The sequence below is a fragment of the Syngnathus scovelli genome, chromosome 10, assembly GCF_024217435.2.
Source record: "Syngnathus scovelli strain Florida chromosome 10, RoL_Ssco_1.2, whole genome shotgun sequence".
NCBI lineage: Eukaryota > Metazoa > Chordata > Actinopteri > Syngnathiformes > Syngnathidae > Syngnathus > Syngnathus scovelli.
Window position 1 is genome coordinate 10,396,167 of NC_090856.1, and position 26,221 is coordinate 10,422,387.

At 44.9% G+C, this 26,221-nt stretch overlaps 2 protein-coding genes and 1 long non-coding RNA gene across 3 annotated transcripts; 2 read left to right on the forward strand and 1 right to left on the reverse strand.

Annotated features, from left to right (window-relative positions):
- The first annotated feature begins 358 nt into the window (after positions 1-358).
- On the forward strand, positions 359-5,545 carry mccc1 (methylcrotonyl-CoA carboxylase subunit). The gene is made up of 19 exons (XM_049732358.2): positions 359-681; positions 1,055-1,098; positions 1,223-1,362; positions 1,441-1,536; positions 1,726-1,847; positions 1,930-2,077; positions 2,146-2,267; positions 2,340-2,451; positions 2,634-2,715; positions 2,784-2,911; positions 2,971-3,154; positions 3,239-3,348; positions 3,527-3,743; positions 3,810-3,896; positions 3,968-4,017; positions 4,084-4,221; positions 4,386-4,493; positions 4,676-4,747; positions 4,821-5,545. The coding sequence occupies exons 1-19, from the start codon at positions 626-628 to the stop codon at positions 4,953-4,955; spliced, it is 2,151 nt and encodes a 716-aa protein (XP_049588315.1). The 5' UTR covers positions 359-625; the 3' UTR covers positions 4,956-5,545.
- A 1,420-nt stretch (positions 5,546-6,965) lies between these two features.
- LOC125969336 (uncharacterized) lies at positions 6,966-18,431 on the forward strand. Its single transcript, XR_007481523.2, has 3 exons — positions 6,966-7,215; positions 15,050-15,155; positions 18,293-18,431. It is a non-coding gene; the product is annotated as an uncharacterized lncRNA (long non-coding RNA).
- atp11b (ATPase phospholipid transporting 11B) lies at positions 7,660-24,556 on the reverse strand. Its single transcript, XM_049721259.2, has 31 exons — positions 24,175-24,556; positions 22,604-22,720; positions 22,246-22,335; positions 21,508-21,588; positions 21,276-21,383; positions 21,069-21,197; positions 20,898-21,001; positions 20,770-20,817; positions 20,618-20,682; positions 20,422-20,503; positions 20,174-20,324; positions 19,893-20,090; positions 19,645-19,803; positions 19,377-19,564; positions 19,231-19,299; positions 19,001-19,074; positions 18,243-18,346; positions 17,983-18,164; positions 17,685-17,888; positions 17,451-17,604; positions 17,282-17,384; positions 17,061-17,206; positions 16,924-16,983; positions 16,686-16,813; positions 16,483-16,621; positions 16,225-16,248; positions 16,014-16,079; positions 15,788-15,891; positions 15,555-15,720; positions 12,009-12,172; positions 7,660-9,972 (listed from the first exon to the last, which is right to left on the reverse strand). The coding sequence occupies exons 1-31, from the start codon at positions 24,199-24,201 to the stop codon at positions 9,891-9,893; spliced, it is 3,516 nt and encodes a 1,171-aa protein (XP_049577216.1). The 5' UTR covers positions 24,202-24,556; the 3' UTR covers positions 7,660-9,890.
- Between the last annotated feature and the right edge of the window lie 1,665 nt (positions 24,557-26,221).

A 26,221-nucleotide genomic window follows, 5' to 3' on the forward strand; every position in this document is an offset into this window, starting at 1 on the left:
AATTCACTGCGGGTTTTATAGCTTCATAGTACAATGCACGATAATGCACAAGAGTCCCTCTAGTGGCATGAGGGTAAATTACAACAATCCAAAAATACAAAAGGACAAAAATGGCTCATACAAATGCTTTCTATAAACTGAATCATATTTATATATGGAAGATTTTTGTTTTCCTATCACGTTTACTTTAATATTCACAACAAAAATTAAGAACGTTTATGTATTTCTTAAGTAAATATTCAATGACGAAAGACATTTTAAGAAATAATTTTTGAAGGAAACCGTACCAAATGTTTTGAAATGGTTCTACCTGCTGGTGCTTTGTCGTAATTACAGCATCCTCCCCGCCTCCGAATCAGCTTGACTCATTGGTCAACGACACTACGGATCCCTATAAAGCTATAAAATAAAATACAGTTGTGTTCTTTAATTTTGTGCAATTTTTAGGAGTCTTATGTGAGCCTATTACGCCTTTTGGCGTTCGTTCATTAGTTAGATGTTTATTTCATTTGCGGACAGCATGTAATTTGACGCTTTTGGCTATTTTCGCTTCGCCTTTTCCACAACAGTCGGAGAGCTAGCTACCTAGTAGCTAGCTTGCAGCCAGTCGTCCAAACTGACCGCAATGGCTGCAGTCATTCTAAGTTTCCCAACTCTCCACGGTTTAAGAGTATTCACTCAGTGAGTCAACAAACAAGCTACACGCCGCTGTCTGAAAAAAATAATGCTGTCCTGTTACTCGGTCGCTCTGCCTTTCTTGATCATTCGCTTGCTACCAATCACTTTTGTAAATGCTAATGGGACGAAAAAGCGAAGACTACAAATTACACGCTGTTGCTAAACTTTAATTGCCGTGCATACTGTCACTCATTTTATCGTATTGTCGAGAGAAGTTTGTACTCGTTGTACATGGCCGCTGTTATATTGTGTATATGTTATATTTGAGCAAGGTTAAATGAGATAGCAGTCAGTTGTCAGCTAGCGCTGCCAAGGATGTTTACAGTACTACGCTGGTTGTACCATTCAGTTAATTATGTGCGAACTCTCTTTCCAGAAAATTGTTATGGACCAAAAGAGGAGTGAGATTAATATCCGGAGGTGAGAAATGCTCATTGCTGTTGAAGATATAGACAGTCCAGTTTTTGAGCACATATACCATTTTTTCCCCCCATCTTTTATTTGCGCAAACATCTACTAAACTATTGCATAATGGCGTTGGTAGGGGTGAGAAGGATCGAGAAGGTGCTGATCGCCAATCGAGGGGAGATCGCCTGTCGAGTAATGCGCACAGCAAAGAAGATGGGTGTTCGCTCAGTGGCTGTCTACAGCGACGCTGACAGACACTCCATGCATGTCACCATGGTGAGATGGTTCAACATGCTTCGGAAATATCTGTTCCAAAGTTCCCAAACATAGACAGCATTCTGTCTGTTTTTCTAGGCAGATGAAGCTTACCACATTGGACCGCCTGCTCCCCAGCAGAGTTATCTCAACATGGGGAAGGTTTTAGAAGTGGCCAAAAAATCTGGATCACATGTGAGTGGTTGTGTACTCGGTGGACACTCAATTGCAGTAGTAGTTTTGAATGTTCACTTGTGATTCACACGGTTGGTGTTCCGTGAACAAGGTGTTTATTGTTGTGCTTGTTGTTGCTGCTTGGGAGCCATTGTCACGTTAGCGATGCCTGTTTGAAAGTATTTGTGTGGTCCTGTTGCTTTTATGTAGGCAGTCCACCCAGGTTATGGCTTTCTGTCTGAGAATACGGAGTTTGCAGAGGCCTGTAAAGAGAATGGAATCATCTTCATTGGACCGCCATCCTCTGCCATCCGAGACATGGGCATTAAAAGGTTCAGAATAAAGTTTTTTCACTTGCCATACTGTTAATAAACGCAGGCCGATAGTCATGCCTTACTTTTCTTTTGCTTTTAGCACATCCAAACACATCATGTCGGCTGCCGGGGTGCCGATTATCGGAGGTTACCATGGCGATGACCAGTCAGATGAGAGACTGCGAGCAGAGGCCGAAAAGATCGGCTACCCCGTGATGATCAAGGCGGTCCGTGGAGGAGGCGGAAAGGTGAGGCCACAAGTTCGGGGAGCAGCTGGATCATGACTTCTTCAAATTGAAAGTAATAATGTGCTCAGGGGATGCGCATCGCACACTCCGACTCGGAGTTCTTGGAACAGCTTCAATCTGCAAGACGAGAAGCCACTAAATCATTCAACGACGATGTCATGCTGATTGAGAAGTTTGTGGAGGATCCCAGGTAAGGAACAATCAAACTTTGCTGGAATGATGAGCGAGACTTTTGGATTGCCTTCACTTTCCATGTGTGCAGACACGTTGAAGTTCAGGTGTTTGGGGACATGCACGGGAACGCCGTCTACCTGTTTGAGAGGGACTGCAGCGTCCAGAGGAGACATCAGAAGATCATCGAGGAAGCGCCAGGAGTGAGCTTCTACATTCCTCGACCGTATGATCGAGTCAAAACATGTCATGATAATAGATTGGCGTCCAAAGTAATGCGCTGTTATGGTGTCTTTCTTTTTGCTAAGCATGAGGCGTGCAAATGTCCAATGGACGGTGCTTTGTTGGACAAGAAACTGACATCATGAAATGTTTGCTTGCATAGCCCGGCATCGATGCCGAAGTCCGGAGGAAACTTGGCGAAGCGGCCGTGAGAGCGGCTAAGGCCGTCAACTATGTCGGCGCAGGTTAGATGAGCACACGCGTGTACATTGGCCTGGCCGCAGCCTTACGCATGTGCCGCGTTGCCTTGCAGGCACAGTCGAGTTCATCATGGACGCCCAGCACAACTTCTACTTCATGGAGATGAACACCAGGCTGCAGGTGGAGCATCCCGTCTCCGAGATGATCACCGGCACCGACTTGGTGGAGTGGCAACTGCGGGTGAGTCGACCGCGGGTAATTCTTGATGGCGGCCCGGATCTCATCTGGGTCTCCCGTAGGTGGCAGCAGGAGAGCGCCTACCTCTGCTCCAAGATGACATCACGCTAACGGGTCACTCCTTCGAGGCCCGCATCTATGCCGAGGATCCAAACAATGACTTCCTCCCGGGGGCGGGGCCTCTGCTACATCTCTCGGCGCCTCCGCCGGACCAGCACACTCGCATCGAGACCGGAGTCAGACAAGGTGGGATTTCTGGTTGCCTGCAATATTGTAAAAATTGCGCTCATTTGTGTTTTATATTTTGCGTGTGTGGTTGTTGCTTCGTAGGAGACGAGGTGTCTGTTCATTATGACCCCATGATAGCAAAGCTTGTAGTGTGGGGTGAGGACCGCTGTGCCGCCCTAAAGAAGCTGCGCTACTGTTTAAGGCAATACAACGTAAGACATGCCATGCCAACACGAACGTTTGTACACGTGCCAACATATTGCCCAACTTGGGGAACCATCAAAAAACATTAATTGCACAGGGTGACGACGAGTTGTCATCACAAATGGCTTTGCATGTCCCTGAACGTAATTGAAAAGCCAACGGTGGATTTTCTTGTGCCGTCGTCAGATCGTGGGTCTGAGCACCAACATCGACTTTCTGCTGAGTCTGTCGGGCCACCCGCAGTTTGAGGCGGGTAACGTGAGCACCGGCTTCATCCCGCAGCACTATGCCGATCTCTTTCCCACGCCCGAAGCTCCCTCCGGGGCCGCCGTCTGCCAGGCGGCCCTCGGCCTGCTACTCCACGAGCGGAAAGCCACCGAGGACTTTGCGGGCGCTTCCGGAGGTGAGCTGCGCCGTCCTCATATCGGTTTCAGAGCTCAATCAACGCTCGTGCATTTGTGGCCGCCAGATCCTTTCTCGCCGTTTGGTTCGAGTAGCGGCTGGAGGCTGAACACGCACGTGTCCAGGAGCATGACGCTGCAGCTGGCAGACAAGAGTAAGTTGCCAGGAGGGAACTGTTGGCAGTCACCACAGTCATGTGAAAAACAACAATTTCTTGCTCTTCAGAGGTCATCGTGGTCGTCACATACAACAAAGACGGGAGCTACGCCATGCAGGTGAGCCGCTTTTCAACTGCCGCTTAGCGAAAGGTTCAAATCAAAGCAAGTGTTTTCCTCGTTCAGTTGGGCGAGGAGCGGTTTCATGTGACGGGGGAGCTGGAGACAGAAGACGGAGCTTCCTTTCTGCACTGCTCTGTCAATGGCGTCAAGTCTCGACCCAAACTGGTCATCCTGGACAACAGCGTTCATCTCTTCTCCACGGTCAGCGCTGCGAATTCTGTTAAAAGGACTTGGTTTGCCGCAGGAAGCCTTTTTGGCATATCCTTGCTGGCCATTGGAATCTGGAATACATAGATTCCCGTGTTTGTCACCAGTCTAATTTGTCCAATGACGGACATCGAACATTTGTGTGGTTGTGTACACAGGAGGGCGGTGTTGAAATGTCCATTCCGGTTCCAAAGTATCTGGCTGCTGCGAGCGGATCCGCCGCTCAGGGTGGCGCCATGGCCCCCATGACTGGAACTATCGACAAGGTGACTTCCGATGAGCGCGCAGCGTTGTTCAATCACCTGATTTTTATTGACCTGACACACATCCTGATCAAATTATACAGCCCACAACAACAAAAATAATCTTTTGACAAATAACGCACGGTATTTGTTGAAAGTTGAATTTGACCAGATCTCATACTTTTTGTTTTGTTTTGGAACGTTAGGTGATGGTGAAGGCGGGCGACAGAGTGAATGTCGGCGACCCGCTGATGGTCATGATTGCCATGAAGATGGAGGTGAGACATGTTTCAACGCACCAATACTGAGTTCCTTGTACAATATAGTATGACCGCTTCGCCGATTCAACAGCACGTCATCCGGGCACCCAAGTCAGGCGTGATCAGAAAGGTCTTCTTCGGCGAGGGCTCTCAGGCCAATCGACATGCTCCCTTGGTGGAACTGGAAGAAGAGTGTGGGGCCGACGAGGAGGCGGCGGCCCAGTAGTTGGGTGCATTGATGTTCCAAACTGGGAGACTCAAACTAAAAATGTTGGAGTAGCCATGCCAACATCCCTCAAGAGACCGTGGCCTTTTCGCTCTGCCAGCTTTGGTGCTTTTTGGACTCTTTGTAATTGGCTGCCTGGCTAGTTGTAGTCGCAGCGCGGCGGCTTGCTTCCTGTCAGGTATGTGGAGGATGAGGAATAAGCAGAATGCTGGCACAACTTCACAATTATTGAAACGGTTACTGATACTGAGTGAGGAAGAGTTTTCATTGACATGCCCACATGCTGTGTACATTGTTTCAAAAGCCTCCGTTGATCATGAGCTATTCCAAAAGTTGAATGCAAATGAACTTTTTGTCAAATAATCCTCACACTCCCCAACAAAATGTGTCCTTCTGCTTCTTATGATATTTTTGAATCAATTAGTACAGTAACTCTGCACTCCAGAATGTTAAGAGGGAAACGTTTAGTAGATCCTAGCTTGTGTTAGAGGACAACTTGACTCAATTGTTACTTCAAAATTTAGAACTATGCAAAGCTTTGTACTGTGGTCTTGTTGACATCACATAATTAACAACCTACTTTAGAGTGACCGAATGTCTTTTTGTCCACTTTTTTTTAACCATGTCGGAGCAAGTTTCATATATTTCATGAAAATGTCCAGCTTTGTATTTTCACATCAATTTGCATGTTATTCGCTAGTGTTGGCTCGTGAGTGAACGGTTCGTTCAAAAGAACGAATCTTTTCAGTAAACGAGTCTTTTTTTCAATTCATATGACTTCAACCACTAGGTATCGGTAATGCGCATTGAAGCTGGTGCGACCTCGCTGTAAAACGAAACGAAGAAGAAAATGACTTAACTTCGCGTTTACAAAAGAGTCGTGAATTGTATTTCCCGTTCACCAACGAATGAATCTGTGAGTGAACGAATCAATTAGTGAGTGAGTGATTTGCATTTCCAGTTCATCGCGAAAATGGATCAGTGAGCGAACGAATCCTGACTTTCCCGTTCGCGAACGAGGCAATGGTTGAACTGCCTTCCTTCCCGTGCATCAACGATTAGTCAGTGAACGTGTTGCGTCTCCCTCCTGGCGTGAACTATGTAAGCCAGAATGTAGATTTACGATTTGCCAAGGAAAGAAAGAACCACTCACTGAAACACCACTTCTTTTATGCACGTTTTCTCCAAGCTAACGGCTAACTTTATTGCATGAAGGGATGCGCCGTTATGCAAAAACGGGGAGATTATCCTTCTCTTTGGGTAATCTTTATTTTATAACACTTATAGTAGTTTTTGAATAACGTGTATGCATATATACGCCTAAATATTATTATCCAATATATCTACTGCAATTTCACATTAGATTGCTGGTTTGAAATTTACTTTTATTATTATTATTTTATTATTATTATCGTTATTTTAATAAACATTTATGTTAAAACTCATCTGGTGTTTTATTCCTTGTTTTTATATTCGCCAATTAAAACATAAAAATCAGACATTTGGTTAACTGATCTATATGACAATATGTATGTGTTTTACGTTGTTATATGAGTTGGTGTCCCCTCAAATAACAAATGTCGGCATAACGAATTTTTTTTCAACCTTTTATTCAAACACATTCGGTATAATAACACCATCAACTCCAATCCAACAAATAAAAAATTAAAACATCAATGTCGGCATAACGTGTGTCGGCTGGCATAGCAGCAAGGCTCTGTCACTCACTCGTGAATTTTCGCGAACGAACCTGAAGATGGCGGTATACCTAATGGAGTGTCCGAGTGACTTCACAGATCAAACAGCCAATCAGAAAGTGGGGGTGAGGGCGGCTGTGGCCACTTTCCACTTTCCGCGAAGCTTTGACCATGATTTTTCCCTAATGAAGTGGCCTGTGATTAGGTACACCTGAAAATGGCGGAGTACCTAATGGAGTGTCCGAATGACGTCACAGATCAAACAGCCAATCAGAAAGTGGGGATGAGGGCGGGTGTGGCACTTTTCACTTTCTGTGAAGCTTTGACCATGATTTTTGATTATTTGATTTATAAAAATAAAAGAAAAGATCAGTGTGTGTGCGGGTTGGGGGGGACGATTCGTTGAACGATTCGTTTGAACGAATCTTTTGAGTGAACTGATTCTAAAGATTCAGTTCTCTTAAAAGAACTGGAATGCACATGACATTATGCACGGCTCAAATCTGAGTTGGAGCGCACAGCGTGTGACGTAGACACAGCCGGAGGCAGGGCCAGAAGAGAATGTGAGTACAGTGATCCCTTGCTACTTCGCGTTTCGTTTATCGCGGCCTCACTACATCGCGGATTTGTTTTCAAAATTAAAAATCAATTTAAAAGTCAAAATGCAACTTCTAAATTGAGGAAACATGTGTTTAACCTTTAGGACAGAGTAGTATTGCTCCAAATGTTCATTTACATTCCTTTAGAAGTCCGTGTTTGCGTGTCAGCACGATCGCGAATTAGCATCTTTCCGCTAACTTGTTAGCCTGCCCAGTACTTCTTGTTGGTGACCGCACTTTGCGGATTTCTCTTATCGCGGGTGGTTTTTGGAACCAATTATCCGCGATAAACAAGGGATTGCTGTAGTTGTCAGTGGCGGGTTGCACAAGTGTGTCGAACAGTTATGGCCAGCAACTAGCGCAAATGCTAATCATGGACGAGTTGTGGTCAAGAAAACAAGAACTTGATGCTTCTTAAAAATGTATTTATTTCATAAATAGAACAGCATTTCCATAAACGTTATAGCTGTAAGACAGTATTACAGACAAGAGGAATGGCAACAGACATCAGCCAATAGGAGTGACGAACATGATTATCTGCACGAGTCCAAATGCTTGGTTGACGTTTTCATTTGGCCATTATATTTAATTTAGGCCAGCAAAGACTGAATTCGTATCAGAACAAATTGACCTTCACTCTTCCGGTGACACATTTAGCCCGAATGAATTGAACAGTTCTGCGTCACTGTCACTGCAAAATAAAACCGCATGTAGCATTCATTGAAAGGGGCTTTGTTTTCAAATAGGTGCCAATGCATCAGATATCGCTGGCCAATTAGAGAGCATTTCAGTTGGATTACACAAAAATAAGTTATGTCCTAGAATTAGCTTTGGAACCTTTGGTGACGTCTAAGCAGCCTTCAGATCTCCTCAAGATAGATATATAGATAGAAAAAGATATACTGCATTGGTCTATATGGCTCCTCAGATGAGGGATGCCTTTTATAATTCAGCTGACCTTCCAAGAACTTCTTTTGTATATTCAAACTAGATTTCCTAAGTACAGCCTTACATTCTTGGTGAATATAATTTAGAAATATCACAGTTTGATCTAGCTAAGCATCTGCCGATCAAGTGTAATAACGAGTGCTGATGCTTGCGCTCAAAAGGAACATATGACATCATGACAAGGGTTTGCCCAACACTGAACAAATAAAACAATTGACCTTCATGTGCAAAATGTGGTCCTTTGAGCAAGCGCATTTTGCTGTCAGTCGGTCCTGTGACAGCTACAATGCAATGAGGTCCACTGGGTGAGGAAAAATAAATGCACATTGCTAATGCGTGCGAGTGGAAAAGTAGGCAAATTGTTCACGTGTTTGGTTTAATTCAACAATATGCTTGCATCGCGGCAACGTCGCACTCTGACTTAACAGTATTGCGATGGAACAAACACAAACAACGAGAAAGCAATCATGTCACAAAAACAGAAGAAGACATAACAGACCGTGGAAGGCTTTCCAATGGAGGATCATCCCAACCCCAACCTCGTCGTGTGTTTAAAACGGTTGTCTTGTAGGGTTTCTCAAACTCACCCGAACCTGATTTATGGATTTGCATTATTTGGATGTATAAAGTAAAAAACACACAAGAACCGCGTGGCACCGAGGTGGTACGAGGCCACCGACGTGCACGGGCGTCGTCACCACCAGGTGGAAAGCAACACAGAAGATCCAAAGCACAAATACAAATGAAATGAATAATGAACGCAATGACTTTGAGGGGAGACAAAAACATTCGTCAGTCAAGAGCCAGCCCGCCTACCCAAGGCGTCCATTGCAAACCACGCCGGAGCATCATCTGGCCTTGTTGGGCTGAGTGAAGAAGGCAAAGAACACGACAGCCGCCCTCTATTTACAGTCACGTCGACAAGAAGCGGGCTTCCTGAAAAGAAATTATGGCTTTCGTAACCTTGAGGTCGGGAGAATCGAGACGAGCAAGTCGCACGAGCATGTGTGCGAATAGGCACGAAAGAGAACGCAGCTCTTTGGTATCGACACGGAAAGGATTCGGCCAGTGGCGGCGGTCCCAAGGGAAAGCGTGGACGGCGACAACTGCCGGATGCTACGAGGGGGGCCTTATGTCCATCTGGAAAGGAGAAAGTGCAGCTTACATGTGGATGGAGCAACGAAGGTCATGGCGCTTTTTGGGACGAGATGCCAACGTCTGCCGTGGCTGCCGTCCATCCAACGGCTAACGGGAGTGCTAACGGAAGACGTTTGAGCTCCATGTATGAGTACACGCTTTGTCCTCACCCGGATGCCAATTCAGCACGCTAGATCCATTGAATTGTCTTGCTAGTAAGACGTTGTCCAAAACTGTAAGCCGTTTCTCCACACTGGTAGCATTTCGCTAGTAGTGGGCAGATGTCAGCCAATACTACTTGTGAGAAAGATGACGACGTACTGAATTGTATTAGCAATGAGGGCAAGGAGTGTCATAGTGCAAGCTGGCCATGGAGTGTGCAATGTCCTTCAAGCAGCGTTGTCCCCTCAAATGAAGTTCATGCACTGCTGAGGACCTTCAATCTTTAAGGTGCCCAGCAGTCCTTTGGTTTCAGGAGCAGCAGCTTCAGCTGAGTCCACTTCCGCAATGGACTTAGTAAGCTTAGAAGGGAGGGGGGAGGGGGGGCGGGCAGCTCAGCAGTGGGCGACCTCGATGGGGGACAGCGTCAGGACACTACGATCGTTGGAGTAGAAGTTGTCTGCGTCAGCCCAAGACCTGAAACGAGGCAGCAGTAACCGAGGATTAGGACGGTGGCTGTGCTGCAGGCGGGCAGGAGCGCAAAGGGGCGGCCTGGCAGCTGCCTTGCTCATTTGCTAACCACCTTTTCTCCGACTTAGAACCGGCACTAGCAAGTGGGAAAGAAGAGGCGTCAATGAGGGATGATGGAAAAGTGCAACAGGATGCGGGTTGAGTACTGAAGCCTCATTCAAAATGTTTTGCTGACCCTCTGAGGCAGGGGCGTCAAACTTTGGCCCGCGGGCCAATTTTGATCCAGAATGTAATTATATTTGGCCCGCAAACACAAATTCTGCATCGACTGTGTCAATACTAAAATTACGAATTGTCTTCACTTTAAAAAAAATAGAGACTCTGCTAACAAATTTTTATTACCACTCGTCTTTTTTAAAAATTTGAACAGTTTTAACACGTCACTGATTTCAAAACTACGAGTCATTCATAAGTTTGTTGTGTACCCTGTACTGTACATAATACGAGACGTTGATACATTTATTTGGATTGTCAGAATGGCCCTCTGAAGGAAACTATGATTACGATGCGGTATGCGATAAAAATTTGTTTGGCACCCCTGCTCTGGGGTATCCTTGAAAAAAAAAACCTAGCCCCGCCAGTGTCTCAGAGGGAGCACATGTGACTTCATCTACTCAACCCGAATCAAAAATAATGATTACAAAGAGAAATAATTTGTGATTTAAAAAAAAAAAAAAGCAAAAGGACCACATTCCGAGGTCTAATCTACAAGGCCAAACTTTGGAATCCTTTGACTTTTCAATTGATCTCCATTTGCCAAGATAAAGACAACCGTTTTAAGCCCTGCTAAAGGCCAGAAAAGACCAAGCTGCCCAGCGACTTGACTCAAACTGAAAAAATACAGTTGAGCTCAGCCGGGTCAAGATGGAGCTCGCGGCATCATGTCCCGCTCTGCTCGACAGCCACGAAAGCACTGGCAAGATAAAATGTTATGACACAATCCAGAGAACCCCCCCCCCCCCAAAAAAACAGAGCGGTAAACAGAGCAGGACGATTTCTGACGTTTGTCGGGGGGGGGGCACAAAAGCCCACATTTGCCAAAGAACACGCAACATGAAGGCCACTGTGTGCACCGACGGGTCCATCTTGCAAGTCGTAGCTTAGGCTCCACAATAAATTTGAAAAGTCCACTGCAATGCAAAGGTGAGGGCAATCTTTTCATGACTTAGAAGATGCACGACAGACGGCCCGAGGAGATTATCAAATTGAAATGGCGCACTAATTATTTTCTGAATAATTGAAGGTCTCGTGGGTTAATGAGATTGTTACGCAAACTGGCGGGGTTACAAAGTGCCTCCAATTTTAATTAGTATTTAGTTAAGAGAAGGAAACGAGAAGATCTGCCTCAAATGAGACTACTCCGAAAGTATTGACTTGTGCATCATCAAGTAAAAAATAAAAATATTTTTTTAGCATTTGGCCTACATTATACCATCGTTAGAAAATGAAGGTTGAATTAAGTCTGCAGTGCATGATTAACTTCACTTTTGGTATTTTCCAATGTTTAGTTAATTTTTGAATGTAGGCCAGAGGCAAAAAAAAGCTTTTTTGCCATTATGAAAAAAAAATCTAATCTTCACTGGCTTTTATATAGTTCTACAGAAGTTAAAGTGCATCGTAAAGTGTCCCTGAAAGGTGGCTTGATGATCGGGGCTGTTGCGTAGGCACACAGGACGTTGCTAGCAATGACAAACATGCTAATGAAGGGCCAACACAGACGAAGTTACATAGTGCGTCATATTGCGAGCCGTTGCGTACCCATATAGTAGGATTGGTTGAGATCAAAGTGTCGTTAAATATATTAGTGGCGAGATTATATCTTGACACTTTTGGCTCGGCCAGAGTTGACTCTTTCCACATTGGAGTTGATGCAAGAAAGCGTCGCCGCCGCCGTTAGCATTCACTTGGCTCAAGCGCTCGCATGAGCCAGATTATGATTAATATTCGAAAGCACGTTTGATGCCGTCGTCGTCCTGGCCCACCTGTTGCTGTGGCCGGATGACTCGCAACGGTCGCCGGCAGGCGGGCAACGTCCGCTCATTTGCTCCAGGAGGCCGACCAGGCGGGAACAGCCGCTTTGCCCACGTTGGTAGCAGCACAAGGATTCCACGCAGCTGAGCGCCTTGGCCTGGGGGGCTGATAAAGACTGCAGGAGTGAAAAATAAAGCAGAGTAGAGGAAGATGTAGGGAGGAGAATCCGTTAGTGACGCAATCAAAATGGCTACGCTACTCAAAGGCAGGCAATGGAGGCGACTTGGCAGCACATCGGAATGGACGACAATCAAAGCATGCTACCAAATGGCACTGAAATGGTCAAATGAAGAAACAAATTTAGAAGCACAACAAGAAAACCTTTGGCTAGCTAATCGGCGTCTTGGATCATAAAGCCACAACGAATTTTCCGCTTACAAAATTGCAATTTTTTGTTTACTCAACGAGGCTCTGATTTTGACAACTGTGAGTTTGAATCGAAGATGAACAGACCGTGAGCTAGAAAATCCTTTTGTAAAATAGACATTTTTAAGGAATAAGTGACGCTGACTCAAAGCTACTCGAATATCTGCATAGCAGCAGGTTATCGACGAATACAAAAACAAGTGATAAAAAACAAAAACAAAACAGTAAATGCAAGTGTAGTGGTCAAACTTCATTTCAGTTTAGTGGTCTCAAAACCCTTTATGGTGGACTATAAATAAAGTCATCTTATAAATCAATTCCGTTCGCTCTAACTTGGTGAGTCATTTGATTAATATGTGAAACCGCTGTTAAAAAAAAAAAAAAAATAGACATCAGACGATTAAAGACTGAACATGGTCACGGATACGAGCGGGCAGCATACAGTGTGGCTCAAAGAAAACACGACTCCAAAGATTTCAGCATGCCACTTACATTCTTAACTCGAAAACGAGATGTGGGAGGTGGGCAAGGGCGGTCAGAGTTGCACGTCACAACCAAACAATGGGATGGAGGTGACCCAAAACGAGGCAACGCAATCAAATGAAAGGTTTCCACGGACAAGCGTGACACGTGTGTGGGGGGGGGGCTTAGGCAGGCGGGATGTCACGTCGGCGCTACAATACAACGGGAGAGTTACTACCTAGGGTGGGCTATCAAGGCTCTGGGCTGGGGGCAGCAGGGGGAGGAGAAGCAGCTAGCAGGTGCCAATTGTCCTCCCCTGGGCGCCGACGGGCCTTAACAGAGTCATATTCTGGGCCGACTGAACCCTCGCCCTTTTCCATCTGAAGGACACAAGATGTCGGTGAGAACAGCTCACAGCTCGGCCACCTCGAACCCTTTGGACACTCGGGGAAACAAGCGAACGTCGCCACACGCAAACAAAGAACGGCCAGCTCGTAACACATCCTTCATTTCACAAGAGCCAAATCACAAAGACTGAAAGTCAGGAATTGTGACCGGGCTTTCATTTCGGACTGTGGAACAGCTAAGAAGCAATCGGCGAGTGGAGGCATAAAAAGAGCAAGTGTGAAGGGAAGGACACGCACACACACACTCGGGCATGCAAAATAATGAACCTGCTGCTGAGACTAGAAGAAGCAAACAATTCAAGAAAAAACCCACGAGAGCCTTTTGTAACTGGGATCTAATTAGACAGATATAGAGAGGAGAAGGAATTTAACAAAAACAAAGAGAAACAATTTCATTCAAAATGCAGAACTGGTAAGGCTGAGACCTGACTTCTCTTTTTATTATGTGCGACACGATTAGAACGAGGCCAAATTAGGACATTACTATTATTATTACTTCTCCTCATTTGTTGAGCGTTTGGAAATTGTTTTTGGATGTTTCTCTTTGCTAATAATTGCATGACCATCTTACTGAATTTATTTACAATAGTAGAATGGCACGGAAAACATTGTCTGTACTTAAAGGTTTTGTGATCAGACGTCACTCTTGAAGGAGTTATTCCAAATATAATCGTCATTAAAAGTTGTTACAGAACAGATTGGGGTTGACCTTTGCAGTAGCAGGACATTTAATTGGAGTTTGCAAATTGCCCTGCCCCCGTTGAGTGGAATTAAAAAAAGTCATCTGCTCATGCAGCAGCGGCGGCATGCACGAGCATACGGAAACGATTCCGTAGTGTCCCGTCATGCAGCCGTGGTGACGTCTTGCGCTGTGATCACATGCAAGTGAACAACTGGGACATGTAGTTCTTAAGGACTCGTCATCTTTTGAGGCAGCCGACCATGCTCGACGTCATGAGCTAAGACGCTAACATGCTAGAACACAGGTGTCAAACTCAAGGCCTGGGGGCCAGATACGGCCCGCCACATCATTTTATGTGGCCCGCGAAGACAAATTGTGCATCAAATTCGTGTCATTACTAGAATTGCAAATTGTCTTCACTTTTAAAAATATATACTTTTTTAAATATTTGACCAGTTTTTACTAGTCTGATTTGAAAACTTATTTGACAGTTTTTTTTTTTTGTAGCTTATACTGTATATAATATGAGGTGCTCATATATTTATTTGGGTTGACAGTCATAATGGCCCTCCGAAAGAAACTGACTACAATGGAGCCCGCGAAAAAAATGAGTTTGACATCCCTGCGCTAGAAGATGGTAACCTCTTCCAGATGGTCAAACGGTTCAACTTATGCTCGCTAGCCATGGCCGCGTTCTTTAAACTTTATCGTAATGACTCAAAAGGACGAGCAGCTGTCATTCATCCGTCCTTGCAGCGGGATGGGTGATGATGGAAGCATGCAAACGGAAGACACATCTGCTAAAAAGCAAGGCGTGTGCAGAATGAAATGACGGATGAGCCTTTTTGATCGCCTCACACCACAACCTTCTTTTCTCTTTCAATCGTGACGATGCGAGTTGGCTTTTCCGCGCGGTCACAAAATCGATACGAGGTTTGCGAACGGCATTTTCCTCCATTTTTCAAATGTCTTATTGCGTTTGCAGAGCTCCTCCAAATGAACAAAACAAATGATTGGACTTAAATGCTAACTGATGGCTAACTCTGTCTCATGTCCTCTACCTAATTTTGCCCAGCTGATTCTTGGCTCTGGACAGAGGCTGAAGAGCGATGAAGTCATCACCTATTGCCACACAGTCGGAATACATCTACACCGGGAAAGGAGTGAAAGCACACAAAAAGGTTAGACATTGAGAAAACCACACACACGCCCACACAAGGACAACAACGTTAGAGCAGACGCAGACAAGATTGGATTTTTTCTTTCCTCAGACAAACAAGGTGTGAAAATTGTTTCCTGCAGAAAGACCTCATACACCGATTGTCCCGCTTTGACTTCCAGCCATAATGCGTAATATGTCCTCGGAGAAGATTTCGCTTAGCTTTTCTTCATAGTTACATTTTAAGCTGAGTAATTATTAAACAGTCACTTCCTACAGGGGGGGCAAAGGGTAATTGATGCTCCTTGACGCACTGATGGAGTGTGTCAAAAGCTAAAATGAAAGTCACAGGTATACAAGTAATACCCCCCCTCCCCAAATGGTGTCAGTGACTCCCATCGCATTAATGGCCCCGCTCTACCTGACTTTTCTGCGTGCTGGTGGGCCGCAGGTGTCGGTAGAAGACCTTCTTCACCACGTCCGGAAAGAGGCACGTTGCCACGATGAGGATGATAGCGAACCAAGCGGAGCCGCTGGACAGCAGTTGCACAAATACAAAATACATGTCCTGTGTGTGGAGGAACGGCCTGCGAGGGATGGAAAAACGATCAAGACAAATGATACTGAAAACGTCACAGCCTGTTCATCTCTTACCAGATGATTCCTCCATAGAAGAGAGAGAAGATGAAGTAGAAGGCGATGGAGCCCCACGTCACAAAATGGTTCATCCATGTCCAGAAGTGAGTCTCTAACGCAAGCTGGCATTGGAATAAACAGAGACAGAGACTTAAATGCTTCCAACCGACAGCAATCCTTCAAAAATCAAGACCTGAGCAAAACTTTGAAAAGCCACAAGTGCAAAACATTTTCAATCCTTCACCTTCAAAGTGACTGTGATAACCATCACCGTGAAGACCAGCGTTCCAAATGTCCAATTGCCAAACATCTGCAAGTGACAAAAAAAAAAAAAAAAAAAATTAAGCACAATTAGAGTCATTGTTTCTTGGCATCAGTCGTGAATAACCCCCCCCCCCCACCCCCCCTCTCTGCCCGCCCATTAGAGAGCCTTCAAATGTAGCGTTGACGCTTACCAGCTGCCTGTTAGCTCGCAAGATCTGAAATCATGCAGGAGTCCGTGAAAAGGTAGCAAGAGAAGAGAATTGAGCAAAGTCAGCAATGGTTGCGACGCCACCGATGAAATGAAGAAAAACGACTTAGAAAAGTCAAACAAATTCAATTTGGCAATGAAACAGCTTGATAGCAAAAATTTGAGATGAGGGAAACAGCAAAGATCAGGAAATGGACAGAAGTTAAGCAGTGGGGATTTTTGGACAAAATGTGACACACACCTGTCCGTTACCCAAAAGGCTGGTGTCTTCACCCATCAATATGTAGGATCCAAAGAAGAAGACAAACGCGTGACAAAAGCCCAACAGAGTCCAGTAGAGGAATGTCCGCACTGATAGCAGAGAGTTGCGGCTGATGTCCCTGGAACAAAGATGGAAGCAACCAAAATGTGTAGTGCGCAAGCTAACGTAGAGCGACCGCCTACCTGTACAAGACGGGCTTGCTCTGCAGAACGTGCGGGTGAACGAGCTGTTCAAAGAGGCTGTAGACCAGGATGGGCAGCGAGGTGAAGCAGATGTTGTAGAGCGTCAGGTACACGCTGTCGTACAGAGTCTGACACAGAGAGAGGCGTGAGCTTCAGTGCACACAATTGAAAACAAGCCTAACTTTTCAAGTAGCCCACAAGAAGCGTTGTGCAACACGGGAACGAAAAATAAACTTACTTGTTGTGAAAACAGGCAGAAGAACTGGTATAAAAACTGTGGCGTGATAAAACACACATTCTACAAAGGAAAAAGCAAGTTTGCGTTCAATCTAGTGGAAATGTGCCTGCTCTTCATTTTGTTTGGGCAAAACTGACCTTGTAGAAAAAGTATTGCACAAGTGTGGCTATTCGAATGTAGTAGAAGTGACCGTGGACCAAGAGCAGTTTGGCCAGGAAGCGAAATCTGGCGATTGCATAGTCGCTGTTTCTCACGGCCTGCCGACCTTCCTTTCCCATGATCCCTGCAGTGACACAAACGGCCGTCGGGGCAAACTCAAATGTAAAAAAAGTCTGAGGAGTAGGGGCGGGGCTTGTACCTATGCCAACGTGGGCTTCTTGAATCATGCTGACGTCGTTGGCGCCATCCCCAACTGCCAAGGTGATTGGTTTCTCTGGGGAGGTTTTTAAAAGACGCACCACCTGAACAAAACAAAAGAACCATATTTCTTAGGTCTGGTCACATGACACAAGTCACGTGACTATTACCTTTGCCTTCTGCAGCGGGGCCATGCGGCAGCAAAGCACCGCCGAACACTTTTTGCAAACTTCCATGAAGAGCTTTTCGTGTTCCCGCAACGCTAAAGACAAACTGGCTCCATCCACGACCAGTCCGTGCTGGATGACGTGGTCCTCTTTGATCCTAGCAAAGCGCAAACAAACACTTTGAGTTCCAATTGTCGAATGCGATCGTCGTCCGAGAAGAAACGCATCTCGGTTCACCTCCGGGCCAGTCGTCGGAGCTGCTCTGCGCACTCGTTGTCGGAGCGTTGCTGCAGCAACTCCAGGATGTTCATAGTTCTATGGAAGTGGCCGCAGGATAGGCTGACACTCACCGCTGTCTCGTGTTTGTCACCCGTCAGCACCCAGACTTTGATTCCCGCCAGGCGCAGAGCCTCGATGGTCTCCTGAACTTTGTCTTGGAGTCTGAAAGGTGGAACGCGTAGATGAGCTAAACAACTTAAGACAGAAAAGTAACAATGAAAGTAACAATGTCTTCGATGTGCGAAAAACTCCTCACTTGTCTTCCACCCCGGTTGCTCCGAGGACTTTCAGGTTTTTTTCGATCTCGCCAAAGGCCTGCTGCAGTCGCTCTTCCCTCTGTTGGAGCGCGGTGCGGGCAGTGTTCAAAATTTGCTCGGCTTCAATGTAATCTTCGGGGCTGAAGTGGCGACATGCTACCACCAGCGTCCGTAACCCTCTCTGCGGCAAAAAAAGGGAAAAAACATTACATGCTCAGGTTCAACACATGTACAAAAAGTTAATCGTTACGTTACTCACCAAGGCAAACTCGTCGATGTGAATTCTCGTCTTTTCTATCTCCCCGCTAGTGGCAAAAGGTAGCACGGACGACTCTGCTCCCTTGGTGAACAGCACTTTGCCACCTCCACCATGGAAGCAAGACAAAAGGCAGGTTGACCTCAAATCCACATTTCCAACAAAACTAATGTATTACTCTTTAAAAAAAAAAAAAAAAAAAAAAAAAAAAAAATCGAAGACATATGTTAAATAAAAATCAGCTGTTAATGATTTAAAAAAGTTTTGCTCGGTACTTAAAAATGTTTGTCAACATGTCCATCCTTTCAACAATCAAAAGGTGGGATTACATCAAATTAACATTTACAACAAAACTCTTAAAAAGAAAAAAACTCTTAAGAAAAAAAATTTTGAAGCCATATGTTGAAAAAAAAAAAAAAATCAGCTGTTAATGAGTATCGGTAGTTTTTTTCAGTACTTAAAAAAGTTTGTCAACATGTCTATTCTTTCAACAATCAAAAGGTGGAATTACATCATAATAATATTTACAACAAAACTCTTAAAAAAAAAAAAAATTCTTAGGAAAAAAAATTCTGAAGCCATATGTTTAAAAAAAAAATTTAGCTGATAATGATTATCGGTAGTTTTTTTCAGTACTTAAAAAAGTTTTGTCCGGTACTTAAAAAACGTTTTGTCTGGTACTTAAAAAACATTTTGTCTGGTACTTAAAAAAATGTTTGTCAACGTCCATCCTTTCAACAATTGAAAAAAAGTGAGGATACCTGCAGGCGTCTCGAGTATGACACTCATCCTTCTGCGGTTTGCATCAAACTCTAACACATGAAGCAGTTTGTATCTGAAAACAGGAAAAAAAAAAAACATGGAAAAGCTTGAAATTGGGTCATGAAGACGCTTATAAGCGGCCGTAGAATCAAGAGTTCATTGTTATAAACTGCTGAGACGACAGTGATGAGATCAAAAAAACATTTTGTGACACTTTGGGACAACCTACTTCTCTGCTTTGCCAAAAGTTTTGATTTCCATCGTATCGCCTCTGATACCAGTGAAGGTCACGCCGATTCTAGAGATGGGGAAAAAAAAACAGTGTTAAAACCGTCTTAAGAAGTGGGCCGTGCAGTGCCGCAACTTCAACTTTACCTCTTGGCTGCCTCTACGAGCGCCTTCTCATCTGGTGAAGACGCATAATATTCCATTTCATTGGCAGAAAATCCATTCACGTGGCAGAACGGGTCTCCAGCCCCGGAAAGGCAGTCCGGCTGGTCGTAACTGATCTGGACCGTGTGACACAACGACACCGCTTGGAGGAATAACAATTCCTCCCCGTCCTGAATGTTGGGGGTGGGGGGGGGGGGGGACAATGAGCACGTTTGCATTTGAAATTCAATAACACCCGAGCCGAGATTACCAAATTGGGTGCGGAGCCATCTGGTGAGTCATCCGTTCGACCCTCCGGCACGAGTTTGCCATTCACTTCCCGATATTTTATCCCATTGATGGAGCACTCCCGGAATTGCATTTCGTTTTCCGTTAGCGTGCCCGTCTTGTCGGTAAACACGTACTCCACCTGGCACAACACAACGTTGCCAGAAAAAGTGCAATATTCAGCCAATTTGTCAGCTTGCAAAAACATTTTTCCTTTTCTCGATCTCACACCTGGCCGAGTTCTTCGTTGAGGTCTGAGGTGTTGACCTGAGCTTTCTGGTCACTCTCCTCATGGTAAAGATCCAAATCCCAGCCTATAAAAAAAGAGCCCAGGAACTTCTGCATCTCCACAGTAACATAGAGCGAGATGGGAATGATGAAATTGTAGAGAACCAGGAATGCCAAGAAGTCTGAGATGAATTTCAGGATCTGTAAGATGTAAAAAAATAAAATAAAAAAATAAAAGGCGTTTGTTACGACTCCTCAGACTTGGTGAGATGTGGTCAGCTTACCGGGCTGCTGTTTTTCTCTTGGTCAGTCTTTTGGTTGTAGAAGGGCTCGTCCCATTTGTCCTCAGCCTGCCAGGTGTACTTCAGGATGGTGCTGAGGACAGCCTCCAGCAACAGGATGCCCAAGTAGATAATCAGGAAGGTATTCATAGATCTGAAACCAGAACACGCATTTAAAAACACACACCTGACCAGTGTAAAAAAAAAAAAAAAAAAAAAAAAAAAAAAAGGAATACAAAATAAATGCTCACTTCTCTACAGCGGAGCGTTTCTGAGACTTGCATTTGTAGTTGAGGGCCATTTTGGACTCCATGCCGGTATAAACCGCAACACCTGCACAAGTAGTTGAACGGACTTGGTTCCTTTAAGCAACATTTTGAGCTATAATGGTGTTGACAAGCCTCTCAAGCATTTCAGCTCAAACATTATTTTGTAATTGTGACTCACCAAATATCTCTTTGGTATTTTTTAACCTGGCCCCTCGTAGCAACAAGTTTTCCGGCCCCAGCGGTCTGACAAACGGTCGAAACAACGTCGTAGTGTTAAAGGCCATTTGGAAAAAAATATTCCAATTAAAATAAAATTGAGGAACATCTCACCTGACAACGTCCTCGCCGTGGTGAGTCACCGTCATTCGACCGACAAACCTGGAAGGGATCAGATCGGGCCTTTTAGCGGGATGGCAATTCTGGCAAACTAGTTTTGTGCGGTGACTAAAATAACCGACCTGTAGAGGTCGGCTTCGGGTTGCTGACACTCCACCACGGCCTGCAAGGTCTCCAGTTGCGACACCGACTGACACACGGCCGTCTCTGCCACGGAGTAGTGCGTCTGCAAGAATGGACACGCAAAACCCGCTTCATCTTTTCTCACACAATCAGACATTGATAGCGCATACCTTGAGATTGGTCTCGCCGTCGAGGCTGGCGGTGGTGATGTGACAGGTGCCGTCGCAACGCTCGGACGAGAGCAATACCAGATCGGCCGGGAAGGTCTCATCTTTGGCTACACGAACGATATCCCCCACCTGCGGGAGGGAATGCGGCAGAAAAATGTACGTATTTGATGACGTTGTCGAAATATTTGACAAGGGCTTGGCTCGTACCCTGATGTTCTTGGATCTGGTCTGGACCAGGCTTCCACTGCGCACCACAAAGACGGGAGCCCCGTTCACCTCGTTGTCGGCTTTGTGTCTCAGCCAGTCTTCGTAGCCCTGCCAGACAGACATCAAACAGGATTGCACAACAGAATCAGTCAAGCCCCGCCCCTCCCGACCAGAAGTCGACTATTGTTAGCTCGGCGTTTTGAAAGGGAAATGACTGAGCAGAAGTTCTCACCTGCTTGATGGCTGTGACTGTGATGACAAAGAAAAGAGGCAGACCGCTTGTGACTGGGGAAGTCGGAGTGTCGATCATTAACTGGAAACACAAATGGTGTAAACATGATCCAATCATGCATTCGTTGTAGTTACAAGACAGGCACGTGAAGCCGTTTGGCTTTTACGTATTTGGTAATTTGCACTTGTCATTGCAAAGAGGATTAAGTGGTTGTGAAATGTTTCACAGTGCTCTTTTTGCCTGGCGATAAAACACCACCATGACACTATAGCATGAAAAGCGGAGAGCAACACTAATCTCGTTATCCATCTCGGGTCGTTGAAAAAATAGTCACGTTTGTCTTTCCACAATGTCGAGACGCAAAGGGTTCTTTTATTCCGCCAGGCAAATATGACTTAAGCGTCCCTGACAAGCCGAGCGGGCCAAACTTTAGCCTTTTACAAAAGAGTCAAGTCAATTGCTCGGGCTTCACTACACAAGCTCCGAGAACCGACGACCACTCTGAAAAAATTTCAACTTGGGCAGGGGCACCGATGCCTTGATTGCACTGATTGGTGCAGCATATCAGGACAGAACCGGACCTCCTAGTGGTGGCCCACAAGTTGCTGAGTCACTCTTGCTCCACTTCTCATGCTCGCACTTTTTTATAGCCAGCGGGGGAAAGACCCTTGTCAATGTGTGTGTGTGTGTGTGTGTGCGCGTGCGTGCGTGCGTGTGTGTGTGCGTGTGTTTGTTTACCTGGACAAGGAAAATAATGAGGAAGTAAAAGTTGGCTATCCTCCTGAACTGCTCGAACAGATTTTTGGGGACAAAATTCCAAATAGTATACTGCAACAGAAGAAGAAAATGTTGAACCTTAAACATGAACCTTAAACATGATGCCAAGCTCGCATTTCAACCAATGGAAGTCCGATATCCTTTTCAGACCGATAAAAGTACCATTACTCAATTCTTAAGTATACACTGATACCAAGTACTGATACCACTGTTACTTTTGATACATAAAAAACAATGAGAGATCATTTTAAAGAAAGATCTCTACAGCTTAAAAGTCACACACCTTACATATCACACGGTTACAATCAAACAACGGTACCTTTGACGATATGATTCTGTTGTCAGCAAAACGTTGAGGTATGTAGTGTCCATGTTGGGGGAACCTGTTTGCTACATAGACTGTCCTGGTGTCACTTTGATGTGGGGGGTCAAAGCCCTGCAGATGAAGGTAAGGAGAAAAGTTGCCGTTTATTTGCGCCATCAGACATTTGGGGAAGTTCACAGTTACAGTATGCAAACTAGTTACAAAATCATTCTTTTCAAGTGCAACACTACCGTTGTGGACCCTTGTGAAAAGAACACGAGCGGCGTGAGCAGAGGGTGATGAAGGAAGACACAAAGAGCCTGTCCAGCAGATTTGTCCGTGAGGACTCATTCAAATTAACCACCTGTAGTCTTGTTCTTAATGAGGCTTTATGTCACCGCAAATCATCAGATAAATAATAAGTCAAGCAAGGCTTCAGACAAACTTATTGCCTTAATTCAAAGTAGCAGCCGCTGTTCCAACATGCAGTCTTGAGGGGTGTCGGAAATTAGGAAAATAAGGTCTTGCTAAAGCTGACAAAGTTGAGCAAAAGGTGTAAAATGCACAACTTTAATTTTTAGTTGTACATTTGCTCCTAAAGCACAACTGGACAAGTGACAATACATTCATTCATTCATTCCTCTATCAGTGGAAGGCATGCAATCGTCACATGACGTTGCAAACCATTTGACAGCATAGTGTTTGCTTGGGAGCTGTGGAATCTCAATTTTGTCAACGTCGGGCGTCTTCACATAGAAATTTTAATTGAAAGGTTTCACGCAAAAGCTGACAGAATCACGTGATGCTGAAAATAATCAATGGCTTTTGCTTATCACAAATTTTGCAACATTGCTACAATGCATACTCGATCGTAGCACATTAATGATTGTTATTACGTCAATTCGTGTTTCAAGTGTCCGGAGATTGAACAAAGCTCAGGTGATACCGTCAACATTTGTTTAGCGTGACAAAGCAACGTCACACACCCATTCAATGTCAACAAATATGCGAATATATTAATGATGAGTTAGCTTGACCGACCAAAGCCTTCAAATGTCAAACCACCAGTGCAGAATTGTAACGCCTAAGAACCCGGAGGACGATCTGGGTTGCCGCGTCATCGGAAGGGAACTAACTGTTGGTTTGCATTTCGTCTTGGCACGAGTACAAATCGTACAAAATGGCAAGAAACGTAATGCAAAGGCAAACGCTACCTGAGACCAGCTGAACCAAAACAACTTCCAATGGACTTGAGAAAAGTTGAAAAAATGAACTACAAGCCGGTCTGAGTTTCTCTTTTTGTGCCAGCTGGAAAGCAAGCCAATGCTGACAAACGTCAACACACCCGATCGTCCTTTTTTTGCCACATTGTCTGATTATTTCCAACAACTTGACGTTCGCTAGCTGTCTGCATTGCTGGAGAATGGGCTGACAGTTCGTTTCGACACATCATCAAGGAAGGCTATTTGGTGAGCCTAGCTCGCAAATTGGCCAACTAAAGTTCGTCCACATATTTCTGTGGACGACTCTCATCGGCCATTGAAGCGACGCGTATTAAATGCACTTTGCGGCTGCAGAAATCTTACCAGCTGCTGTCGTAGCCATCGTAGCATCCTTGCAAAAAGACGTCCCAAGTAGCCGCAACAGCCGCTCGCCAGCACTAGCAACTAGCTACTCGCGGAAAAAACGCCCCAAAACATAAATGATTGCCCGCAAAGGCAACTCTTTTCGATCGCATTACACCGCACATTCATACAGCGCCATTGTGCAAGAATGACAGGCGGCTATTTCCTGTTGCGGAGAAATTTGCACCAACGTTCTACGGTAAAAGTGACACACGACCGATCACACCAAGTCCCATGAAGCTACGCTACATCTCAGCTCAGTTCGGCTCGGCTCAGCTAAGCTCTTTTCTCTTCTCGCACTGTCTGCAGCTGTTGTTTCGAGCTCCGATCTGCGCAGCTGACGAGCTCCAGGCGGCTTTGCAGCGCCCCCTGTCGGCCGACCGAAAAGCGCACTGCTGTAAACCAAACCAGGTGTTTTTAACTGGTTTTGTCCAAGGGACCACCATTATAATCAAGAAGCAACTCGGGAACCACTGCTTTGGCGTAATATTATTTTATTTTGCACCGAAGGAGGATAGACTTATACATGCTATTTATTTGCATCTGTATGTCTAATTTGGGAATCTCAGCTACATTGGACATATTTTGGATGGGTAAATGATTCACAAAATTAGCTTGAAAGTGAATCAAGTCTAAATAATAAGTAAATTTTATTTTTAAATGTGTTACAATTATTTTCCATTTCCAATTTCGCGACCACCTGCAATAGCGCCACGGACCACGAGATGACCGCGGACCACCGGATGACAATAGCTGAACTAAACAAACGTTATGTGAATTAAAATTTTCAAAGCGGGAAAACCTGGACAACATTTTAATTAGGGCAATTTAACTTTGTTTTTAAGTTGTGCTCGTGTGGGAAAATTGGCTTTCCTGCTTTACAGAACGGCTATAGCTTTTAAAGATATAAGTAAAATATACATATTTGCGCTAACATTTGTGCCATACAAACAATTTGAATTTTATATTTTAAAGTTTGTCAAACTAAATGACTGTTTTAAAACTACAGATTCTGAAATGCACTTAAGCAAAATAAAAAGTAAAGAGACATTTTTATGTCAATTATATACAATCGCCATTTTGTTGTTATTTTGTTTAATTATAGACTTTTATTTTAATTATCCAACCATCCATCCATCCATTTTCTGTACTGCTTGTCCCCACGGGGGTCGCGGGTGTGCTGGAGCCTATCCCAGCAGTCAGGCAGTAGGCGGGGGACACCCTGAACCGGTTGCCAGCCAATCACAGGGCGCACAGAAACGAACAACCATTCGCACTCACACCTACAGGCAATTTGGAGTGCTCTATCAGTCTGCCATCCATGTTTTTGGGGGGGGGGGGGGAAGTGGGAGGAAACCGGAGTGCCCAGAGAAAACCCACGCAGGCACGGGGAGAACATGCAAACTCCACACAGGGAGTTTTATTTTTATTAAGTTAGTTTTAATTAGGACAGTTAATTAACAGTTAGGAGGGTGCGGGTTCGATTCCACCTCAGGCCCTCCTAACTGTGGAGTTTGCATGTTCTCCCCGGGTCCGCGTGGGTTTTTTCCGGGCACTCCGGTTTCCTCCCACATGCCAAAAGCATGCTTGGTAGGCCGATTTAGCACTTCAAATTGTCCCTAGGTGTGAGTGCGAGTGCGAATGGTTGTTCGTCTCAGTGTGCCCTGCGGATTGGCTGGCAACCAGTTCAGGGTGTCTCCCGCCTACTGCCCAATGACTGCTGGGATAGGCTCCAGTACGCCCGTGACCCCCGTGGGGACAAGTGGTACAGATAATGGATGGATGGATGGATGGCTGGATAGTTTTAATTAGATTTTAGAGCAGTTGTCATAGTTATTGTTTTGGGGCATTGAATTCTTGATTTTAATTTAGTTATTAGTTTTAATATGAGGTGTAGTTTTTTTAAGATATGGAATGAAGGTACAAAACATGCAGAATTAACAAATTCACTCTTCAAACAGCAAAAAATAAACCTCCCCATTTCTATATTCATGATGATGTCAATGAA